This window comes from Phocoena phocoena, chromosome 10, assembly GCF_963924675.1.
Source record: "Phocoena phocoena chromosome 10, mPhoPho1.1, whole genome shotgun sequence".
NCBI classification, from domain to species: Eukaryota; Metazoa; Chordata; class Mammalia; order Artiodactyla; family Phocoenidae; genus Phocoena; species Phocoena phocoena.
The window spans coordinates 69,389,589-69,410,755 of record NC_089228.1 but is presented as its reverse complement, the minus strand read 5'-3'; the positions used below and the strand labels follow the sequence as shown (position 1 = coordinate 69,410,755).

At 37.3% G+C, this 21,167-nt stretch overlaps 1 protein-coding gene across 1 annotated transcript in view; it reads right to left on the bottom strand.

Annotated features, from left to right (window-relative positions):
* DNAH8 (dynein axonemal heavy chain 8) overlaps positions 1-21,167 on the bottom strand; it is a 322,160-nt gene that overhangs the window by 117,473 nt on the left and 183,520 nt on the right. Inside the window, exons 58-68 of the mRNA XM_065885438.1 lie at positions 19,617-19,780; positions 18,211-18,403; positions 15,249-15,371; positions 13,575-13,705; positions 11,230-11,383; positions 9,768-9,932; positions 8,049-8,275; positions 6,096-6,214; positions 3,576-3,679; positions 2,380-2,556; positions 475-642 (exon numbers count right to left, since the gene is read on the bottom strand). Of these exons, the coding sequence (XP_065741510.1) occupies positions 475-642; positions 2,380-2,556; positions 3,576-3,679; positions 6,096-6,214; positions 8,049-8,275; positions 9,768-9,932; positions 11,230-11,383; positions 13,575-13,705; positions 15,249-15,371; positions 18,211-18,403; positions 19,617-19,780 (1,725 nt within the window). The remainder of the gene's footprint in view (positions 1-474; positions 643-2,379; positions 2,557-3,575; positions 3,680-6,095; positions 6,215-8,048; positions 8,276-9,767; positions 9,933-11,229; positions 11,384-13,574; positions 13,706-15,248; positions 15,372-18,210; positions 18,404-19,616; positions 19,781-21,167) is intronic.

Genomic DNA, 21,167 nt, shown 5'->3' with positions numbered 1-21,167 from the left:
TTTCTTCCTGAGTTAGTATGTACTTCTAAACTGAATTTTTTTCAAAGAAGTAATAATTGATTTGCTCTGAACATACAAATCAAGACTATGGGAGTAGTCAACAGAAAGCTGTAAATTGCAGGTTGTCTTCCTGTTTCCATAGTGAAGAGTAAAGAAGAAAAACAATGTAAGTTTCCCATCTAGTGAGTGCATCTAAATGCCCCCAACCACACAAACCCCCCTTTGGAGACTGGGTTGGGATGACATCAAGACTATGTCAATACTACCTACAGGTTCTGGACAGATTTTATAAAAAGAGGGCATTCAGCTTTAAAATCTTTCCCCACTTACATTTTTGGAGATGCAGTTTAAGAAAAACTCTTCAGTACACAATGACTGATTATTGTCTGCCAGTGTGTCTGGTCTATATTGAGTATCCTGGGATGTGGACACCTGGTACACCCCATAGGACTTACAGAGATAGATTTTACTTACTTTTAATGACTCTCCCCATGATGGCTTGCAGCAAGGTTTTTCTGGATCCATAGTGACAGGGTCAATTTTCTTTTGAAATAGTAACAGAACACAGTCCATGATTCTCATAATAAGATGAGGGGGCTTTGCAAGTTTCCTGACTGTGGCAATATCATTTGGCTTGATAGTCTGTATTTAGGGTTAGGGATCAGAATATTTTTTGTTAAGTAGTATTCCTAGTCATGTGGAAATCTCATACTTTTAAATAATTAAAGTGGAAAACTTTAAAACATATTTTCTCCCCAATCCCTGACATTATCTCCTCAAGGGTTTGCATTCCAAGATAATGGCTCTTTCATTGTTTAAATTGGGCTTTCTGTTTCTCTGTTTTCATTTTTTCCCCCCGGTAGCCCTCAATGAATTGCTTTAGTATATCACTACCATTCATTGCCCACCACCCCAGACCTCTGTTAGTAACAACCATCATTAATGTGTAACATTTAGATAATCTGCATCTTCAAAGCACAGAATCTATATTATATGGATATTAAAAGAGGGGCAAGGTCCTGAATATCAGAAACCTCACCTTCAGTTTTCATTTTGAGGGCTGCCCTGTCTATGGAAGGGAGAGGAATTCGAAGGAGACAAGAAAAGTTATTGTAACATATGGCTCATAAAAATATTTTTGGAAGTTTCTATCTGTGAGCTGGGTTTGAAATAAGATATTACTTGACATTCAAGTCAAGAAGGACTGGGACATCATATGATCAATAAAAAACTCCAGTGATCAGTCTCTTGTGTGTTATCATAGGACCCACAAAAGGAGTTAGGGGGGAGAATGTGTCCTGGTCATTGTCATGATTTTATTAAATGATGATTCTAAATCTATTCATTTATTTAACAACTACAAGCATTCTCCCTTATAAAACAAAAGCACACCAAAAACAGCCCTGTCCTCAGAATCCTCCAAGGAAAAGAGAGAGAAAACACAATTACCCTAAACTATGTTTATTTGCCATGTTAGAAGTATAGGAGTTACAGGAAAACAAAGGAGGTCCAGAAGAATTGAAAACTTTCTGGAAGGGGTGAGATCTGAGCTTGGTCTTGAAGACTGACTCTTACTAGTTAGTGAAAGTTAGGAAAAATAGAAAGCATTCCTGGCAGAGGGAGAGACCCATTTAAAGGTAACAGACCATGATTACTGCAGAAGCCTGTAGCTGTTTCTGTATGGCTGGATCATACTGTGTGCAGGGACAAAATGACAAGAGATAAAATTGAAGGGGTAGACAGAAGCCAGGTTATCACAGCAGTAGCACTAATATTTATTGAGTACTTCCTATGTGCCCAGCAAACTATTCATTACTTTTAATGCTTACATTGATCCTTCAAGGATCAATGAAGAATTAGAATCCTGACTGAGACCCAAGAGAGTTAAGTAAATTTTACTCCAGATCATCTATCATGTGGTCATGAGAGGCAAATGGAGATCTTCTTGCCTCACAGCTGTGGATACCTAGCTCGGGACTTTAATCCTAAGAGCAATGGGAACCACAAGGGGATTTTTCAAAAGGTTGAAGGCTGCAAGACATAGGCTAGTTGGGATGCTGAAGGAACTGAGAAGGCTCTCTAAAGAATCTGAGTCCCTTTAGGCTACAGTTTAAGCCAATAATCACTAGCATTATTCCTCGGTTCTCATGGAGAGCTGATTTGAGAATGAAAATCAGTTATGGGAAGTAAAGACTTAAAAAAGGTAGAACTTAGGAAATGTAATCAACAGAAACATTTGTTTCAAGACTCAGAAATTCTAAATCACGTTAAGAATTCAATTCAGTTTTCTGATTACAAAAATTCCACAGTTAATTTCATGTAACAAAACATGGTGCCTGCTAGGACTTGTGTGGCGAGAGAGAACAATGCACTGCTCACATTCAGGGCTGCTTCTGCTTCTTCCAGTGCAGGTCTAGCCGCCTCGAGCTTGGTCTCAGCTACTACTTTTTCACTATCAATTTCATCCACTATTTTTTGGGCTTTGTCTTTTACTTCCTGCACTTCATTTTTTACTTTGGCTGAAGCCTGAGCACTTACTGTGACTTCTGCTAATACCTGTTAAATTGAGGAAACATATGAGGGTAAATATTAGAAACCTTTCCAGCACAATTTACAGATCTGAGCAGTGAGAGAATATTTATTCAATATAATGTAAAACAAGAGTAAGAGCAAATTTATTCCCCATCTAAGTTGTCTATATTTTAAGGTGTATTAAAGTAACTCCTTTGAGCAGTCTTGCAGTCTTCTATTTCCTAAGCTTCTTTGAGGCAAGAACTATATAAATAAATATCTTAAGCTTTCAGAAAAATGATATTTCTATTCTATGTAATTTCTAGAAATTTAAAACTATTTAACGTCAGTGCAATAGAATAAAGTCAGAAGTCCTATTAAGCCTCATGTAATAACAAAAAAAATAGCTAATATTTATTGAGTGCCTACCATACGTCAGGGTGCTAAGTGTCTACCATGTGTCATATCCTAAATGTCTCTCCTATGCTATCTCTCTCATTTCAGTAACTGGCTAAGGGTCAAGACTTAAGTATCCATTCTTAACTGACCCTCAGTGAGTGGAAGCTGAAAGCGGTCTGAGACTGGGGGGAGGAGTTGTAGATAAAGGAGCAGCCACACATATATCCCTATCAACTTGGGAAGGGTATCTTTAAACAAACAAACAAACTCAACCAACGCTTCTTTTTATCCTTTTCCTTCCTCGACACAAACTTCAGATGGGACTTGGGTTATCCCAGAAACCTAGAGCATGCAGGGAACTTAAAGAGAAGACCAAATATAACTTGCAGTCAAGCAGAAACTTCCCTACAGGACAGAAAACAAGAGAGACAGACAGAACCAGGGGAGGAAAAATAGTCTTAGACCAAGTAGAGGATATAATAGTTTAGGTATGACTTGGTATAAGTTAAACAAAAATGTCTAATGGTCTTTGTAAACATTATCTCACCAGAAATAGTCTGTAGGCTTATACCCTGTTTACTTTTTCATAACGTTTTTAAACAATGCTTTTTTTTTAATATGGAAAAATATTCCTCACAGTAGTGATAAAATAAATGCCAACTCACTTCATCTGCTTTTACAGATGCCACTGCCAACTCCTTCTCCTTGACTGCAAGATCTTGGGAGAGTTTTGCAACAGATTCACTTGCCTCCATCAGCTTATCAAGACCTTTACAAATACACACATATACACTGAGTATATGACTACCCCCTCATCAAACATTTATTCAGTATTTACTACTTACAAGGCACCATAATTTGCACTATAACAAACACAAAATAATTATGGACAAAATGCTTTAAAAATATACATATTTTAGGAGCAATGATACTGACCATATTTCTGAGAGCTTCATCAGGAAATGAAGAAAATAGCTCTGACTGAAGAATATCATCTAGTTACATTTAAGGGAAAGTCACATTGCTATAATGAGTAAGCTGAATTTAGCCAGGGAACTTATTTGACAAACTTATGCTTTCCTTGGCTTTGTAACTATCATTTTTTTTTGCCTTTGAATCATATTGCAGCTGACATGGCAAATGAGACAGATAATATATTAACGTTCTTTGTGGTTCTCTGCTATAAAAATGAAAATAACCGCTAAAACTTCTGCAACAGGCTCTGAGAATCTCAGTGCTCCAGTGAAAAATAACTGGTTAACTAAATTTCTCACATTCCGACTGGGCTCTAGATGGAGTGGTGTTGGTAAGCATTTAGCATCAGGGTCTGGGGTGAGGGCACTCATTTGTATGGTTTCCAGTTTCTGTGGTGTAAATACTCCCACCATGTCTGATTTCAAGCTACCAAGAGGTTCTCAGTAACACACCATTATATAATATTTCTACCACACAGATAGAATAGAAATAATAATGTTCCTCAAGAACATTAATAAGAGTAAATTAAAGTAAAAATAGCTAAGAAGTAATGAGGTTTGAGTATTTATTGCCCTCACTTTTAACATAACTAATTTAATTGTAAGTTAATTAATTTTTAATAAAGGCTGTGTTAGCAACCAGATCATAAAATTCCTAATTTAACCATCAGTTCTCATGAGCCAGTGCAAGTAGCTTCAGCACACCCCTGAGTCTAGAGCATCATATAGACAAGCTTCAAGAAGGTGAGCATTTAGAAAGACAACAGAAGAAAGTTTCTCTCATAGGGTTCTTATCATCACCATAACTTCACAGACCTTTATGCTTTGTGACCACGTTCTGTGAAGACGTGAAAAGACAGCACTAAGGTGTTTTGGATTATTTGGGCCAAATGCTTTCTGGACATAAAATCGGTCCCCATTTACACTTTTCCTGCTTATGCTACATATACTAGACACTCATAAAATCATTGCTCACGTAAACTCTCTTTTTGTTTTTATTTGTTCATTTTTGTTTCTGTTTTGTCTTTTTCTTTGTTAGAAATTTGAGAAGCATTAACATGGCAAAGTTTACACAAATTGAGGGAAATTGTAATGAAACCAAAAACTGAAATCGTGGTGTTCCCAAGGGCGGACTTTTCCCCATCTGTAAGCAGCAACTCAGCGACTATGGTGACTCGCTGACCAACAGGGTGGACCCAAAGTTGAAGGAGTTGAATAAAATGGTTCTGGAAGAAAAACAGCCCACCTCTATCACAGCAGCTATAAATAAAATGTGTTAGCTATAATATAGAGAACTGTCTTCCCTTATAGCTGGTGAAATTAGTTTTACTACTTTACAGTCAGTGTCATTTGTATATGTGTGCACACAGAGGTCACATACATGGTATATACGAACAGAACAGATTCCTTTTTTTTTTAATTTTTATTTTATATTGGAGTATAGTTGATTTATAGTGTTGTGCTAGTTTCAGTAGTACAGCAAAGTGATTTAGTAATACATATACCTCTTCTTTTGCAGATTCTTTTCCCATAAAGGTTATTGAGTAGAGTTCCCTGTGCTATATACAGTAGGTCCTTGTTGATTATTTTATATCTAGTAGTGTGTATATGTTAATCTCAACCTCCTAATTTATCCCTCCCCTCCATCTCTTTCCCCTTTGGTGACCGTAGTTTTGTTTTCTAAATCTGTGAGTCTGTTTCTGTTTTGTAAATAGGTTCATTTGTATCATTTTTTAGATTCCACATGTAAGTGATACCATATGATATCTTTCTTTCTCTGTCTGACTTGCTTCACTTTGTGTAATAGTCTCTAGGTCCATCCATGTTGCTGCAAAAGGCATTATTTCGTTCTTTTTTATGGCTGAGTATAGATTCTTTTTTTTTTAATTATCATGTAACATGATATTAGTTTAAGGTGGACATGATAATGATTTGATATATGTATGTATTGCAAAATGATCACCTCAATAAATTTAGTTAACATCCATTAAAAAAAACAAAATAAAACAAAAAAAACAGCCCACCTCTGTTTAGATTTTTGTCTGCCCAGAGTTTCTTGACAGGTCAAAAGACCCATAAGGGTATCCCTCAAAATAATATATTACTAACAAGAAAATCAATATTTTGTTCTCAAATACAACAATTTCCACCAAACAAAATATTGGGATCCTATCAGACAAGCCCTAAAAGATAAGATTCTGTTCCACTTACCAATATTCATACGTTCAGCTTGTTCATTAATATATTTCACCTTTTCAGCATAAATGTTTTTATAACCATTTATAAATGAGAGGTAAGACTTGGGAGTCACGTGTGCTCTTCGGCGGTATCTGAAAGCAGAAAAGAAAAAGGATCTTCACCTCTATCATTCTGACATACTCTCCTAAAATGTCAATAGAGACGCTCTTCTCACTGTGAAATCAGTGTAATTCTGGAGAGTGATTCACTAGCAAGAGGGCAGGAATTGTGAATGGAAACCTAGAGGTGAGGCGGAAAGAACACTAAATCTCTAACTGATGTTTTGACTTGACCCTATGCCCGTTCTGGGCTTCTGTTTCCTCATCTGGAAAACTGAGAAAAGAATCACTGCCCTACACCTCCCAGAATTTTGTGAAAATCCAAAAATAAAGCAGCTTATGTAAACACACTTTGTAAGCTTTAAAATTCTGTACAAGTAGTAGGGATAAGTGGTTGAAATGAACTTGTGCTGAGATCCGTTTTCATTCACCTGGTATTTGCTACACACCTCTTCTCTGCTAGAAACCCAGGCTTACAAAGGTGAAAACCGATCTCTCCCCTAAATCGCTGGATAGACCTTGCAATCAGGCAGACTCGATTCAAACATTCAACTCTCTATGGGCTTTAGTATAATAATTACATTTAACAATAGAAATAAATAAAAGGAACAATTTTATACAGGAGAAACTCAAGTCAAAGAAGAGATCTTCACATACTATAAAATTATATTTTTATATTAAATCAAATTTATTCTATATTAAAATTTCACTTTTGGAGTTCTGAAGATTTTTAACATTTAAAAAATTTTTATGGACTTTGGCATACATATGACTATTTTTAAAGCATTATATAAATATTGCTTTCAGAATAAACTTCTACAGCCTAAGAGGATATGAAAACTTTGGAAAATACACTGAAATTAAAAAAAATAAAGATGTAGGTCTTTGTAGCTCCACAGTTGATGGTAGTAGGGGTGGAGTTCAAGTTAAGTAGAAAGAAAATCTTCCCAATGGAGAGGATTAATACACACGGATTTACCAAGAGAATCTGGGAGATGATCTAGAATTATTTAAGAGGATGGTCCAAGTATGGATTTAAATAAAGAAAATGATACAGGATAAACAAACTTGTGAGATAGGAACCCCCGTGCCCCTGGAAAATCAATTAAAGTGTTACCCAGACTCTCTATGCAGAAAAATAGGCCTAGTCTTTCTGGGAGGTTCTGCACTCCCTAAAGCCTGTGCATTAACCCTAAGGAAGAAGCCCACTGTTCTAGAGACCCAGGGTGGCCCATCTTTATTCAGAGCAATAGTACACAGTGACTATCACACTTTGGGAAAAAATGCTATATTCTTGAACTGCCTACACCAGCTTTCACATCATGAACACCATTTCTGCTTTTAGGGACTGGACTGTTCTGCAGTCAATTAAAATTTAGCTTCATAATTATTTGGCATGACAACATGGATAAGATTAAATGATGCAAATACAAAACCTAAATGTTCCCTTAGCATAAGGCAATAATGAAACTTTAGAAGAGTGGACTTCTTTAATCAAAATAAATAATGCACTTGAATAAGAAACTAATTTTAAACAGTTTATAATGAATTATTTTAAGTCATTTCCAAAAAAATTAAATTAAGCAAATGAAATAAAATGATTTATTAAGCATCTGTTACTTTGAGGTCTGGAGGGAAAGAGATACTTAAGTATGGATACTAGTTAATTTTTAAATATCGCTTACTTATCATCGTTTCTATACGTAATCACTAGAACATCAAAGCAAGGAAAAATATCTAAGTGGGATTTAGCTGGGATTTCGTGCTCAATCACTATGACGAGTCTCTTACTGGATGTTACATTTAATTCCTCTTTGGAGTGAACTTTGTCTTTCTGTAGTTATCATGCTTACGTAATGTCACTTACCTTTGGAAGTAACTTTCACAGCTCTCTGAAACCATGTCGTGAAAGAGGCCCATTGTTTCTACAACTTGTCTTTTGGTGTCACTAGAACAGACGATACTATAGCCTGAAATGAAATAGGAGGCCACCGCAACCAGAGCCTCCTTCGGCCAGCGACTGAACCAGTCCATGGTGCAGCCTGATATCAAGCCAGGAAATTTCAAAGAGCGGGCACGGAACTTCTCACCAACCTATCGACAGAAGAGTAAAAAAGCATTAGAAACACGCAAGGATTATAAGTCAGCCAGAGGGACGTTTATATATTCTGAGCCAATAGCATATGACACCACAAATTTTTTTTCAGGAACCTTCTTGGGCTGCATTAATATGTAAATTAAGTGTCCAGATGAAAGGAAGTAATATTTCCACACTCTCCCCGTCCTAAGACTATATCTGTTCGATTCTAGGAGCTACCTTTTAAGAGGAAACTGACAAACCAGACCTCTTCTAGAGCGAGATGACCAGGACCGTGAAAGGCCTGGACACTAGGGCACGTGAGAGCAGCAGAAGAAACGGAAGGTGTTTGGTCTAAAAAGGGAACGACTTAGGCAGTCTGCAAAAACTTTCTCCAAATATCTGAAGAGCTGTATGTGGGAGAGGGATCAGGTTCATTTTATAGGGCAAATAGAATCACAGGGAAGGGACTTCCCTGGTTAAGAATCCGCCTGCCAATGCAGGGGACATGGGTTCGAGTCCTGGTCCGGGAAGATCCACATGCCACGGAGCAACTAAGCCCATGCGCCACAACTACCGAGCCTGCACTCTAGAGCCCACGAGCCACAAAAACTGAGCCCACGTGCCACAACTACGGAAGCCCGGGCGCCTAGAGCCCACACTCCACAACAAGAGAAGCCACCGCAATGAGAAGCCTGTGCACCGCGACGAAGAGTAGCCCCCGCTCGCCACAACTAGAGAAAGCCCAGGCACAGTAGCAATGAAGACCCAACGCAGCCAAAAATAAATAAATAAATGGAAAAAAAAAAAAGAATCACAGGGGAAAAAACAAAGACAAAATTCCACTGTTTGTAAAGAAGACCTTTCTGGCTATCAGACTATCTAAAAATTAAGCAAGTTGCCCTATAAGTTAGTGAGATACCTCCCCTTCCCCCCAAGAGCAGAGCTGCCCAATGGAACTTTCTGTGATGATGGAAATGTTCTATATGTGTGCTTTCCAGTATGGTAGCCACTAGCCACAGGTAGCTATTGAGTACTTGAAATGCAGCTAGTGGGACTGAGAAATTGGAATTTTATTTTTACTTTATTTTAACTGAGCACAATTTAAATGGATACACATGGCTAATGGTTACTATACTGGACAGCACAATGAGACAGAGACATTCAATCCTACGTCAGGGACATTCTAGATGGTATGTCTATATTGGAGGTAGAGCTGAACAAGACTACATCACCAAATCCCTTACAAATCAAATAATCTCTGTCTCTAGGTAATGAAAGTTGTAGGCTAGGCAATAATCACTGATAAGATGAATATTTTAAATTTTCACACTTTGGCATGAGATTTGGGTCAGTGAAGATTGGTGTTAGTAAAGAGTTGATTTTAATTCAATGTAACAAGTGTTCATTTCTGACAAATCATCTCATCAGCGAAAGTACATTCAAAGAACTGAGTACATTCAAAGAAGTAACTCCTCCTACACAGACATCAATAAAATAAAAACTCACTGGCGAAAAGCAGAGAACAACATGCAAGTTCTTCCTTGATCTTGAAATGAAGTATTCATACAGATTATCAAAGGTGGGAGGATGGCGAGGTAGCTCCCTTTTCATCACTGATATCAGCCCTTGGGTGATTTCATCCATCTCATCCCGTGCAAACAAACTGGAGATCTTTGAGGAATAGACAAGAGAGTGTTCAGTATTTTAAGAGTTCCCAACAGCCAATGCACTGCCGAAGTCTGGTCCTTCCCCTCCCCTCCCCTCACATGTCAGCTCTTTTCATATTTTTTCCTGCATCTCCACAATCAAATTCCTAGTTTGCCAGAGATTACAAGAGTGCAATTTTTTATTCATTAGCTCAATCAGGAGCAAATTATGTTTCCTTTGGCTCAAATAGCTATTACCAAAAAGCCATCTCCTCTACTATTCCAATCATCTCTTTAAATGTCCAGCGATGCCCTCTGTTCTGACTCACAGTCAGTCTCAACTCTGGTTCCAAAGTAGTTAACTAGATCATGCACCAGTAAGCATCAATACACACCACTGTGAAAGGAAAAGTTCACACGGCAGGTCTGACCTTGAGAAGGGTGTGCTTGCAGGGCTGGCCCTTGCCTGGCATCTGGGAGCTGGGCTTTTGGAATGTCTCCTCCATTACTAATTGATAAGGTTGTTCCACTGTGCCTAGACTATTTATACAAACATTGGGATAGATGGTGAACATCTACTTTCCTTCTGGGAGTCTGGAATTTTGGCAGTAGTGGCCGGGCAGAGAATGACTTACACAACCAGCTCCCAAGAACACCTTGAATTCAGAGTCTCATATGGGCTTCCCGAAACAGAAACAGCACATGTGTTTCTGCACTTCACTTCATGTGGACAGAAAACACATTCTGTATGGATGCTTTAGTGAGAACATAGTAAGTATGCACATGGATTTCCCCAGACTCCCCCAATGTGTCTTTTTCTTTACTGATCCAGCTGTGAATCCTTACTGTGTGGCTGTAATAAATCTTAGCCATAAGTCCAACTATGCTGAGTCCTGTGCAAACTACTAATGAAGTACCAGCATGTGGGTGGTCACAGAAGTGCTGATATAAGTGGTGTCAGCAGTGGGGACACAAACATCTACTTACTTAAAGTTAGTGGAACTCTTTCAACCATTCTATACTCCTGATTATTAGATAGATAGATAAATTTTGCTTCTCCTAAAATAAATTATAGGATCCAACTGAAGACTGAAGAGACAAATAAGGAACCATATTTAAAATGGAAGAAAGCATATAAAATATCTGGAGATGAACAGCATTAATTTCAGAGAAACTTCAAAAAATCTATTGAACCTTATGCATTAATCATTTCTAAAATGAAAAATGTGTGCTAAAAGGCCTCACTTCTGAAGGGTTCCTGCTTTTTCTATTCGGATTTACATTTTTAAAATACAAGCTCTTTCTCTGCTTTTGAGACATACCTCCCCTGAAGATAGCAGGTTGTTGAGATATTCTAGAAATGCCTCATCTTTTATTTCATTGTCAGTAAAGATAAAAGTGATGCCTTTGCCATCAGCACCAGCAACTTTGTACAAAGCTTTTAAATCCTCTGTTAGGTTACTCACATTATAAGACCTAAAAAGAGAAGTGGCAGGAAGTTTTAAATTAAATATATATATATATATAAAATCATAATTTATTTCAAAACACAATATAATCCATGATAATTAGAGCATAATCTGCACCTGCTCCAACAGATACTAAGTAACAGTGCCTGCCAGAAAACACAGAGCTAAATAGCTACATGTTACCACTCTACATAAATAGGTTTTATTTAGTTTGAGAAGTGAGAAATGGGGAATTTACCAGAAGTGGCTCAGGAACAATAACTGGGAACAGGGAAATGAACTTTTATTCTCTACAGTCGGACAGTCCTCAGTAACAGATTTTTTTGCCCAAGTGAATATATGTATAATATTTAAAACTACTCTGAAATTTGGGTGAGCTTAGATTGGTGAGAAAACAAGATAAATTACAAATAAAATTAATGATGAATTACATAAAGTGGTCATTTGCGTGTCTTACTAAATGGCTAGATTCAGAGAAAGCCTTCAGAAAAGGATGCATTATGCAATGAGATATGAATAATAGAAGTGTTACAATTATGTGGTTACGGATTATGAAAAGAGAAGATCTTGGTCTTTTGTTTATTTTTCGTTTACTCTGTTTCCTGCAAAAGGAATGTGCTACCAGAAGTCACGTGATGTGTAAAAATAAAGCAGACATTTTCTTAAGTGTTGCATATAAAGCCATGTGGGTAGATCGATGAAAGGGATTATAAAGACAGCTTTATTTGAAGGAGGCTTCACAGTGCAGGTAATAGGGAGTTTTGTGTAAGCCATAGGGTCTAGTGGAAAGATTATGGGCATTGAAACCAGAAAGACCAGGGTTCAAATCCCTGCTCTGCAGCTTTAGAAAAGTTCCTTCACATTTGTCAACTTGTTTCCTCATCTGCAAAATGAAGATAATTACCTATTTGTAAAGGTTTTTGTGGGCATTAGAGATGATGTAGCATACGTATATTTAAATGAATAAATAGCCTATTTTTAAACTAGGAGTGCCTTAGAAGTCCTTCTGGGTGGCACTTTAGTTAAAAACCTTGTAGACCTTGGCAAAAGGAATGCCATCAAAAAGAGACCGTGTGTCCTGTCAAATAATTCCCAAGGGCGAGAATTCATTAAAAAGGGAAACTGGTAAGTTAATTTGCTGAGAAGTAGCTGCACCTATGAGAGCAACACAGCCCACATCCCTCCTCAGAGGTGGTGTGGCCTGGTGCTGTTAGGGTTACCCTCTCACTGACCAGTCAGTTAAGTCACAAAGCCATTTTGCTCATTTTTAAAAATTAAACTGACTGTTAGGTATTGCTTTTGCAATGTATACACAGTCATAGCACACCCCTCTCTAGGTCCTGACCTCTCTCGCTTCTTTCTTTCATAGCTAAGCTTCTTGAGGAGTTTCTAAACTTATTATCTCTGCTTCTTCACCTCCTTCATGCAACGTGGCTTCTGCCCCCATCCAATGCACTGAAAGTTTTGAAACATTAGTCACCACTTTTCATGCTTTAATTTAATCCACAGTTTCAGGCTAATTCTCTACTTCCTGGGTTTCTGGAAACCACTCCAGGTTTCCTCCTCTGTCTTGTCTCCTCACTCACTCCCCCTTGCATCATTATACCCAGGACTTCTATCTCTAGGAGTATCCTCAGATATGTACAAAAATATTCATAACAGCTATATTTGCAAAAAGAAAACCCCACAAATGTTTATCAGCAGTATACTGGATAAACAAATTGTGGTAATATGTGGTAAAACGGAAGGCTCCACAGCAATAAAAATGAACAAACTACTGCTACATGTAGCATCATGGATGAATCTCACAAACAGTGCAAGCAACAGAAACTGGACACAAAAGAGTAAATCCCATATGATTTGACTGACATAAAGCTAAAAAATGGGCAAAATCGATCAATGGGCTTAGAAATCAGAACATTGTTCCCGTAGGGAGGGTAGTGACTGGGACGGGACCCTGAGGGGTACTTCCGGGTGCTAGTGATGTTTTATTTCTTTATCTGTGAGCTAACTACATAGGTGTACTTACTTTTTGACACCCATGATTTGTGTACATTTCTTTATGTATGTTACACTCAAATACAAAGTTTACTTGAAAAAGAAATACAACCAATTGTTGTAAATTTTTAAGTAAACATTTTACTCCAGTGAAATTAACCATAGAAGAAAACATACCGGTGTGTTTCATTTTATCTTACCTGGTTAATGTTATCTGGAATATTTGATACCCAGCTATAAAAGAAGCCAATCTTGAAAGACTTTGTTTTCCCGAACCACCAACACCCACCAGCAATGCATTTCCACATGATGTTCGGATTATTCGTGAAATCTGTTTTGAAATAAAATAGTATATATTTGAAAATAGAATTCAACTGTTTACATTTGCTTGCACTAAATGGGTCCAATGCTAGAACCACACGCTTCTAGACTACATCAGACTTTTTCCTTTAATGCACAAGGTTCCATATTGATTTATGCAATTCCAGTTCTTTCCTTGCCCATCTATATTTACATCATGAAAAAGAGAACAAGTTGGCTTCCCATCTCCAATTTCAAAACTATTTTCCGTGTGTGTGTGTGTGTGTGTGTGTGTGTAATTTTATTATTTTCAGACTCGATGGATAATGGAACTGCTCTTCCCAATCTGTAGAAAGAAGTTTAGAATTGCTTTGCTTATTATCATCAGTCTAACACACTGACTTATGTAGACACCTAGCTCTACAACAAATACTACCTCTATCATATCTCTGCCAATGAAAAATTTTTTAAAGTACCAAAATTCTACTTAAAATGGGGCAGGAAGACATTTGCAGAAAAAAAACTTAGGGAAACAGCCTTTAGCCTTACGTTGCTTTTCTATGGTTGATACCTTCAGGGAGGATAAGGCTCAAATTGTGGCTCGAATCTTATGCAGGCCAATTGGAGACATTGCTAAAAAGCTGTCTTTTACATTAATGTCACTGATTAGGAAGAAAGTCTAGACAGATCACTAAGTTCATCATCACTAGTACACAGAATTTTTTTTAATTCAAGTTTTACAGATGGCAGACACCTTGATATGTATCAATTCTATTTTCAATATGTTAATCACTTATGTGGTTTCGCACCCAGAACAGGGTTCCAGGCCCCCAAGAGCTAGCCACAGTGGGTACTCGATAATACTTGCTGAATAGATGAATGTGAAACAATCCTAGAGCACCTGGAAATTCACTGGTTTTGTAGAAGGTGATTCTGTAATAAACACAGAGTTAACTGCCTCCTCTTCATGAAACCTCCCTATCCTACTTTGTTGGAGAAACCCCTTTTTTGATCTACAAATTATACAGATAAACAACTCCTTTCTGCAGCCCTTCAGACTTGGATCAAGCCATGCTCCTTTTCTGGTGCTGCCTCTAGTTGGTTTCTATTTTTTATCAGTCCTATACACCCACCTTTCCCCTGTCCCCATCAGTTTGCCCATAATCTGTAAGCCAATCATGAAATTGACATTTTTTTAAGCATCAAGTCTTCCTCCATGGGGAACAGGATTCCCATCACATCAAAATGTAATTTGAGGAGGGAATATTATTTTCATAGGGTTCTCCAGGTTGCTGTCTAGGAAAGTAAAACTCTTTGACTCAGCGAGTCAAAAGCTCTGAACACAAAACCCATCGGTTTGCCCTTGAAAAACATTTGCTTCCATGTAGGTGGATTCAAATAAGTGGTTTCTGATTAAGCCTTTGTTTTGTGAGACAGTGAACTGACTCAACCTATAGACTCTCTTCTATACACTACCCAATACTATATATTTATTCTCTGAAAAAGTTTATCTGTGAAATTTACAAAGGTTTTATATGATCTATTTATATCAGTAAACAGTCAATAGTTAGAACCTTAATAAGATGAGTCATTGCATCTTTAAAAAACACCAGATCAAGAGATGTTCCTCTAATGATATCATTGAACTGTCTCTGGTAAAACTGGAGTTTTTCAGACAGAAATTCAAAGGATGGTACCTATGGGTGGGGGGGGAGAGAGAAAAAAATATTTAAGATGCAAAATTTAGGAAAGCAGCAATTGTAAAGACATTCAAAAGTAATTCTAAAAAAAATTTTTTTAAACCTAAAGGATTTCCAAAAATTTGTCATGGCTTAGTCGACTTTTAGTTATTTCCATTTTCAGAGGTCTGAAACCTAACTGGTTGGTTTCCAGTATGAAGTCATTCCTGACCTCTTCCTTCAATAACCCTAGCACTTGGGAAAACTGGACAGCTACATGTAAAAGAATGAAATTAGAACACTTCCTACCACCATACACAAAAATAAACTCAAAATGGGTTAAAGACTTAAACGTAAGGCCAGATACTATAAAACTCTTAGAGGAAAACATAGGCAGAACACTCTATGACATAAATCACAGCAAGATTCTTTTTGACCCACCTCCTAGAGAAATGGAAATAAAAACAAAAACAAACAAATGGGACCTAATGAAACTCTTTTGCACAGCAAAGGAAACTATAAACAAGACAAAAAGAAAACCCTCAGAATGGGAGAAAATATTTGCAAATGAAGCAACTGACAAAGGATTAATCTCCAAAATATACAAGTAGCTCATGTAGCTCAATATCAAAAAACAAACAACTCAAACAAACAAAAAACAAACAATATCAAAAAAAACAGCTCAATATCAAAAAAACAAACAAACAAAAAACAAACAAAATGGGCAGAAGACCTAAATAGACATTTCTCCAAAGAATATATACAGATTGCCAACAAACACATGAAAGGATGCTCAACATCACTAATCATTAGAGAAATGCAAATCAAAACTATGAGGTATCACCTCACACCAGTCAGAATGGCCATCATCAAAAACTCTACAAACAATAAATGCTGGAGAGGGTGTGGAGAAAAGGGAACCCTCTTGCACTGTTGGTCGGAATGTAAATTGATACAGCCACCATGGAGAACGGTATGGAGGTTCCTTAAAAAACTAAAAATACAACTACCATACGACCCAGCAATCCCACTAGTGGGCATATATCCTGAGAAAACCATAATTCAAAAAGAGTCATGTACCACAATGTTCATTGCAGCTCTATTTACAATAGCCAGGACATGGAAGCAACCTAAGTGTCCATTGACAGATGAATGGATAAAGAAGATGTGGCACTTATATAAAATGGAATATTACTCAGCCATAAAAAGAAATGAAACTGAGTTATTTGTAGTGAGGTGGATGGACTTAGAGTCTGTCATACAGAGTGAAGTAAATCAGAAAGAGAAAAAGAGTAGTATGCTAACACATATATATGGAATCTTAAAAAAAAAAAGTGGTAGTGATGAACCTAGGGGCAGGACAGGAATAAAGATGCAGACGTAGAGAATGGACTTGAGGACACGGGGAGGGGGAAGGGTAAGCTGAGACAAAGTGAGAGAGTAGCATTGACATATACACACTACCAAATGTAAAATAGATAGCTAGTGGGAAGCAGCTGCATAGCACAGGGAGATCAGCTCAGTGCTTTGTGACTACCTGGAGGAGTGGAATAGGGAGGGTGGGAAGGAGGCGCAAGAGGGAGGGATATAGGGATATACGTATACATATAGCTGATTCGCCTTATTATATGGCAGAAACTAACGCAACATTGTAAAGCAATTATACTCCAATAAAAATGTTATAAATAAATTAACTAATTAATTTAAAAAGCTAAAAAAGAACCCTAGCACTAACTCCTATCTGTGGTAATTAAGGTTGTAATATAACAAATATATTTCTCAGCTTTTATTTGCTTCTTAATATTGCTTATGGAGCTTTAAAAATGGACAGAACCTTTACATTGTTTATGTAGTCAAATTATTCTGAAGTCAATATTCACGTACTTGTTTTGTAAATTGCTTCTCTCCATCTAATTCTTTGACCTACATGCACTTCAGAACTACTGTGTTACGTGACCCTCTTTTAAAAATCTCTTTGGAGTCTTGTTTCAAGCTTCATTAAACCTATACGTTAATTTAGGGAAAACAATGTGTTGCCATTTAACCAAGTAAAGTTTTATCGCATTTATTCCTAGATATTTTACAAATTTGTTGCTGTTGAATGAAATACTTTTATGTTGTATCTCCTGTCTTGAGATTGTTTGGCAAGAGATGGCAGCCTTTTTCTGTAAAGGGCAAAACAGTAAATATTTTAGGCTTTGTGGCCCATGTGGTCATTCAACTCCACCACTGTAGCGCAAAAGCAGTCATAGAAAACATGTTGTGTTCCAATACAACTTTAACTCTGAACAATGAAATTTGAATTCCATATAATTTTCATGTCACACAATATTATTATTCTTTTGATTCTTTCTACCCATTTAAAAATATAAAAACCCTTCTTAGCTCATGAATCTAACAAAAAACCAGCGGTAGGCTGGATTCGGACCACTGGCTGTGATTTGCCAACCTCTGATATAGACGATAGTTACACAGTTTTATATTTATATCATACTTGGTCATCTAACGGAACTCTTAGTAGTTGAAACAGATTTTAAATTCCCTTGGATTATATTAAGAGATAATCATATCATCTGCAAATAAGGATATTTTTGTTTTTTCCTATCTGATAATTACATCTATTTTCTTTTTTGTCATTTTTGTTGCACTGACTAGAACTTTCAAACCAATATTAAATAACTGTGATAATTGTACGTGTACTTGTCTTATATCTGACTTTAATGGGATTTCTGCTAAATTTCATTGAAATTAATATTTTACTTGGTGTATGATGACACGAATCATAACATATAACTATCATGCAAGTTACGGCAAATATCTGGTTAGGTAAGTGATCCAAAAAGCTGAATATAAATACCAATTCATAGATTTTGGGCACTTCAAACACAGTGTCTTCGGGTTCATCTCCAGTTGGTTCAGGCATCTCACAGAGAAAATCTACGAAGTATGGTTCAGGAAGAATATATGATCCCACATCTGGGCTAACATTTTCTTCAACTGCACGAATAAGATGTGCATTAAACCACTGCTCATCATCAGGAGTTATAAATCTGAAACAAAAATACAGAAGTAAAAATGCAAAATAGGAAGCCATCTGTTCTAACTGAACATGGTTTCAACCCCTCTCCACCTCCTCTCAGCCCCTATCCTGTATCTCCATTACCTCAGAACAGGGAAACAATATGTTCTGCCTTCTGACCAGAGGCAGATGTAACCCCAACCAAGAGAGCTATAATATTGACAATATCACTTATAGAAAATACTGACAAAGAGTCTCTCCTTGGCCAAACTTAGGCTCTTCTGAATCCTCTTCCCTATTAAGCCCCAATTTTGGACTTCCATGTCCTCCTTTGCACCATCTAATTTTAGCAAGAATCCTGTTAAATCCATTTAGCCAGAATCCTCCCAGACCTCCCTTATTTCCTCTTAGTACTTTCGCATCCACCAAACTCCTCCATCCTGTTCCTCAGTTATAAATTCCCACTTTTTCCTTGTTGTATTTGGAGTTGAGCCCAATTTCTCACCCCTACTGCAAAACCTCACTGTATAGGCCCTACACCTCTCATGACAGTCTTGAATAAAGTACGAGAGTCTTATTGTTTCAACAAGTGTCACAAATAACTTTTTTCTTTAACAGTATAGATGAGTCCCATGGGTGAGGTTCAGGGTCCCTAAAACTTGCAATAGAAGCATAGAATTGACAGTCAGTAGTGGGTGAGCATCCTCTTTCTAGGTTTGTGGGCACACAGTATACGAAGGTCCTTTTCAGACGTATGACTTGAGAAGGGTAAGGGAGGAAGGAGTGGGACTAACATCTGACAGATACCACCTACGTGGGACATTGTGGTAGGCCCTTTACAGCTTCGTAAGACCAGCATTGCCATCGTATTTTATAGAGGAGGGAACAGAGGCTCAGAAAGATGACTAAGCTTATGTACCAGATGTCACCATGCAGCAGAGCTCTCACTACACAGATCTCAAACTTTTTAGAAACTATACCTAACAAACTTTTCCTCTGAATGTTATCAACGTTCTGATAATGTGGTTTTTTTTTTTTAATGTCCTGTTGAAATAATACTGAAGGAAATTGGCAGAGCGTTTTCCCACCAGCAGGTGGGAAATGACATCCATGCTTCACAAGCCCCAGAGCAATTTAAGATAATCCTCCTTTATTCTACTTATTTGAGCAGATAATGCAGAAATTATTCTAGTAGTATAAACTACTTATATAGTACATTTAAACTCAAGCACTGTGATATACACCTGTCTGCAATTACTCTGTTGCACTCGTGTTTGAAAAGTGACAGGAGAACAGGAATTGAATCACACTCCTCGGCTTTTACGGTTAACATTCCTTGCCAAATTCTGGAAAGATCTCGCAGATTGAAAATGTAATGGAATTTAGAAGGAGTAGGCAGCATCTTCACCTAGAGTTGGGAAACAAAATGTAATACTCTCAATTTACTTTTCAGATAAAATGAAAAGCACAAGAATGGCCACCATCAAAAACTCTACAAACAATAAATGCTGGAGAGGGTGTGGAGAAAAGGGAACCCTCTTGAACTGTTGGTGGGAATGTAAATTGATACAGCCCCTATGGAGAACAGTATGGAGGTTCCTTAAAAAATTAAAAATACAACTACCATACGACCCAGCAATCCCACTACTGGGCATATACCCTGAGAAAACCATAATTCAAAAAGAGACATGTACCACAATGTTCACTGCAGCTCTATTTACAATAGCCAGGACATGGAAGCAACCTAAGTGTCCATCGACAGATGAATGGATAAAGAAGATGTGTCACTTATATACAATGGAATATTACTCAGCCATAAAAAGAAATGAAATTGAACTATTTGTAGTGAGGTGGATGGACCTAGAGTCTGTCATACAGAGTGAAGTAAGTCAGAAAGAGAAAAACAAATACCGTATGCTAACACATATATATGGAATCTAAGAAAAAAAAAAGTGGTAGTGATGAACCTAGGGGCAGGACAGGAATAAAGACGCAGATGTAGAGAATGGACTTGAGGACACGGGGAGGGGGAAAGGTAAGCTGGGACAAAGTGAGAGAGTGACATGGACATATATACCCCATCAGTTGTAAAGACATAGCTAGTGGGAAGCAGCTGCATAGCACAGGGAGATCAGCTCGGTGCTTTGTGACTACCTAGAGGGGTGGGATAGGGAGGGTGGGAGGGAGACGCAAGAGGGAGGTGGGCAATATGGGATATATGTATATGTATAGCTGACTCACTTTGTTATACAGCAGAAACTAACACACCATTGTAAAGCAATTACACTCCAATAAAGATGTTTAAATAATAAATTAATTAATTTTGTAAAAAACCTAAAAACACAACTGCTTTTAGAATGATTTTATTTCACAGTTCCTATTTTAAATAAAACAGGCTGAGTAAATAAACTAAAATAAAGTTTATATTTTTGTCACAGCATTGATGGGAAAAAAGACACATCATAAATAAACCAGCACAGAATTTAAAAGACCCTAAGACCTTGAATAGGATGGACTGAAGAATAATGCCCTGGATGCAGACTCCAACTCTTTTGTTCTACCACCATGAGCTGGCTTTGAACAAGCCACTGTCCCCTGAGTTCTTAAAAACGATCTGACTTGTAGGAATAAGCATTCCTAATCATTATTAACCTTATTAGTGTGTATACGGAAATACGTCATAACAAAACACTGAGTGTGAGCTGGCTGTCATTCAGTTAAGAATAATGAATGTTCACGTCTAAAGTCAATAATGATCATCTTCTATAGATGGCTTTGACTAAGGTCCTGAGTGC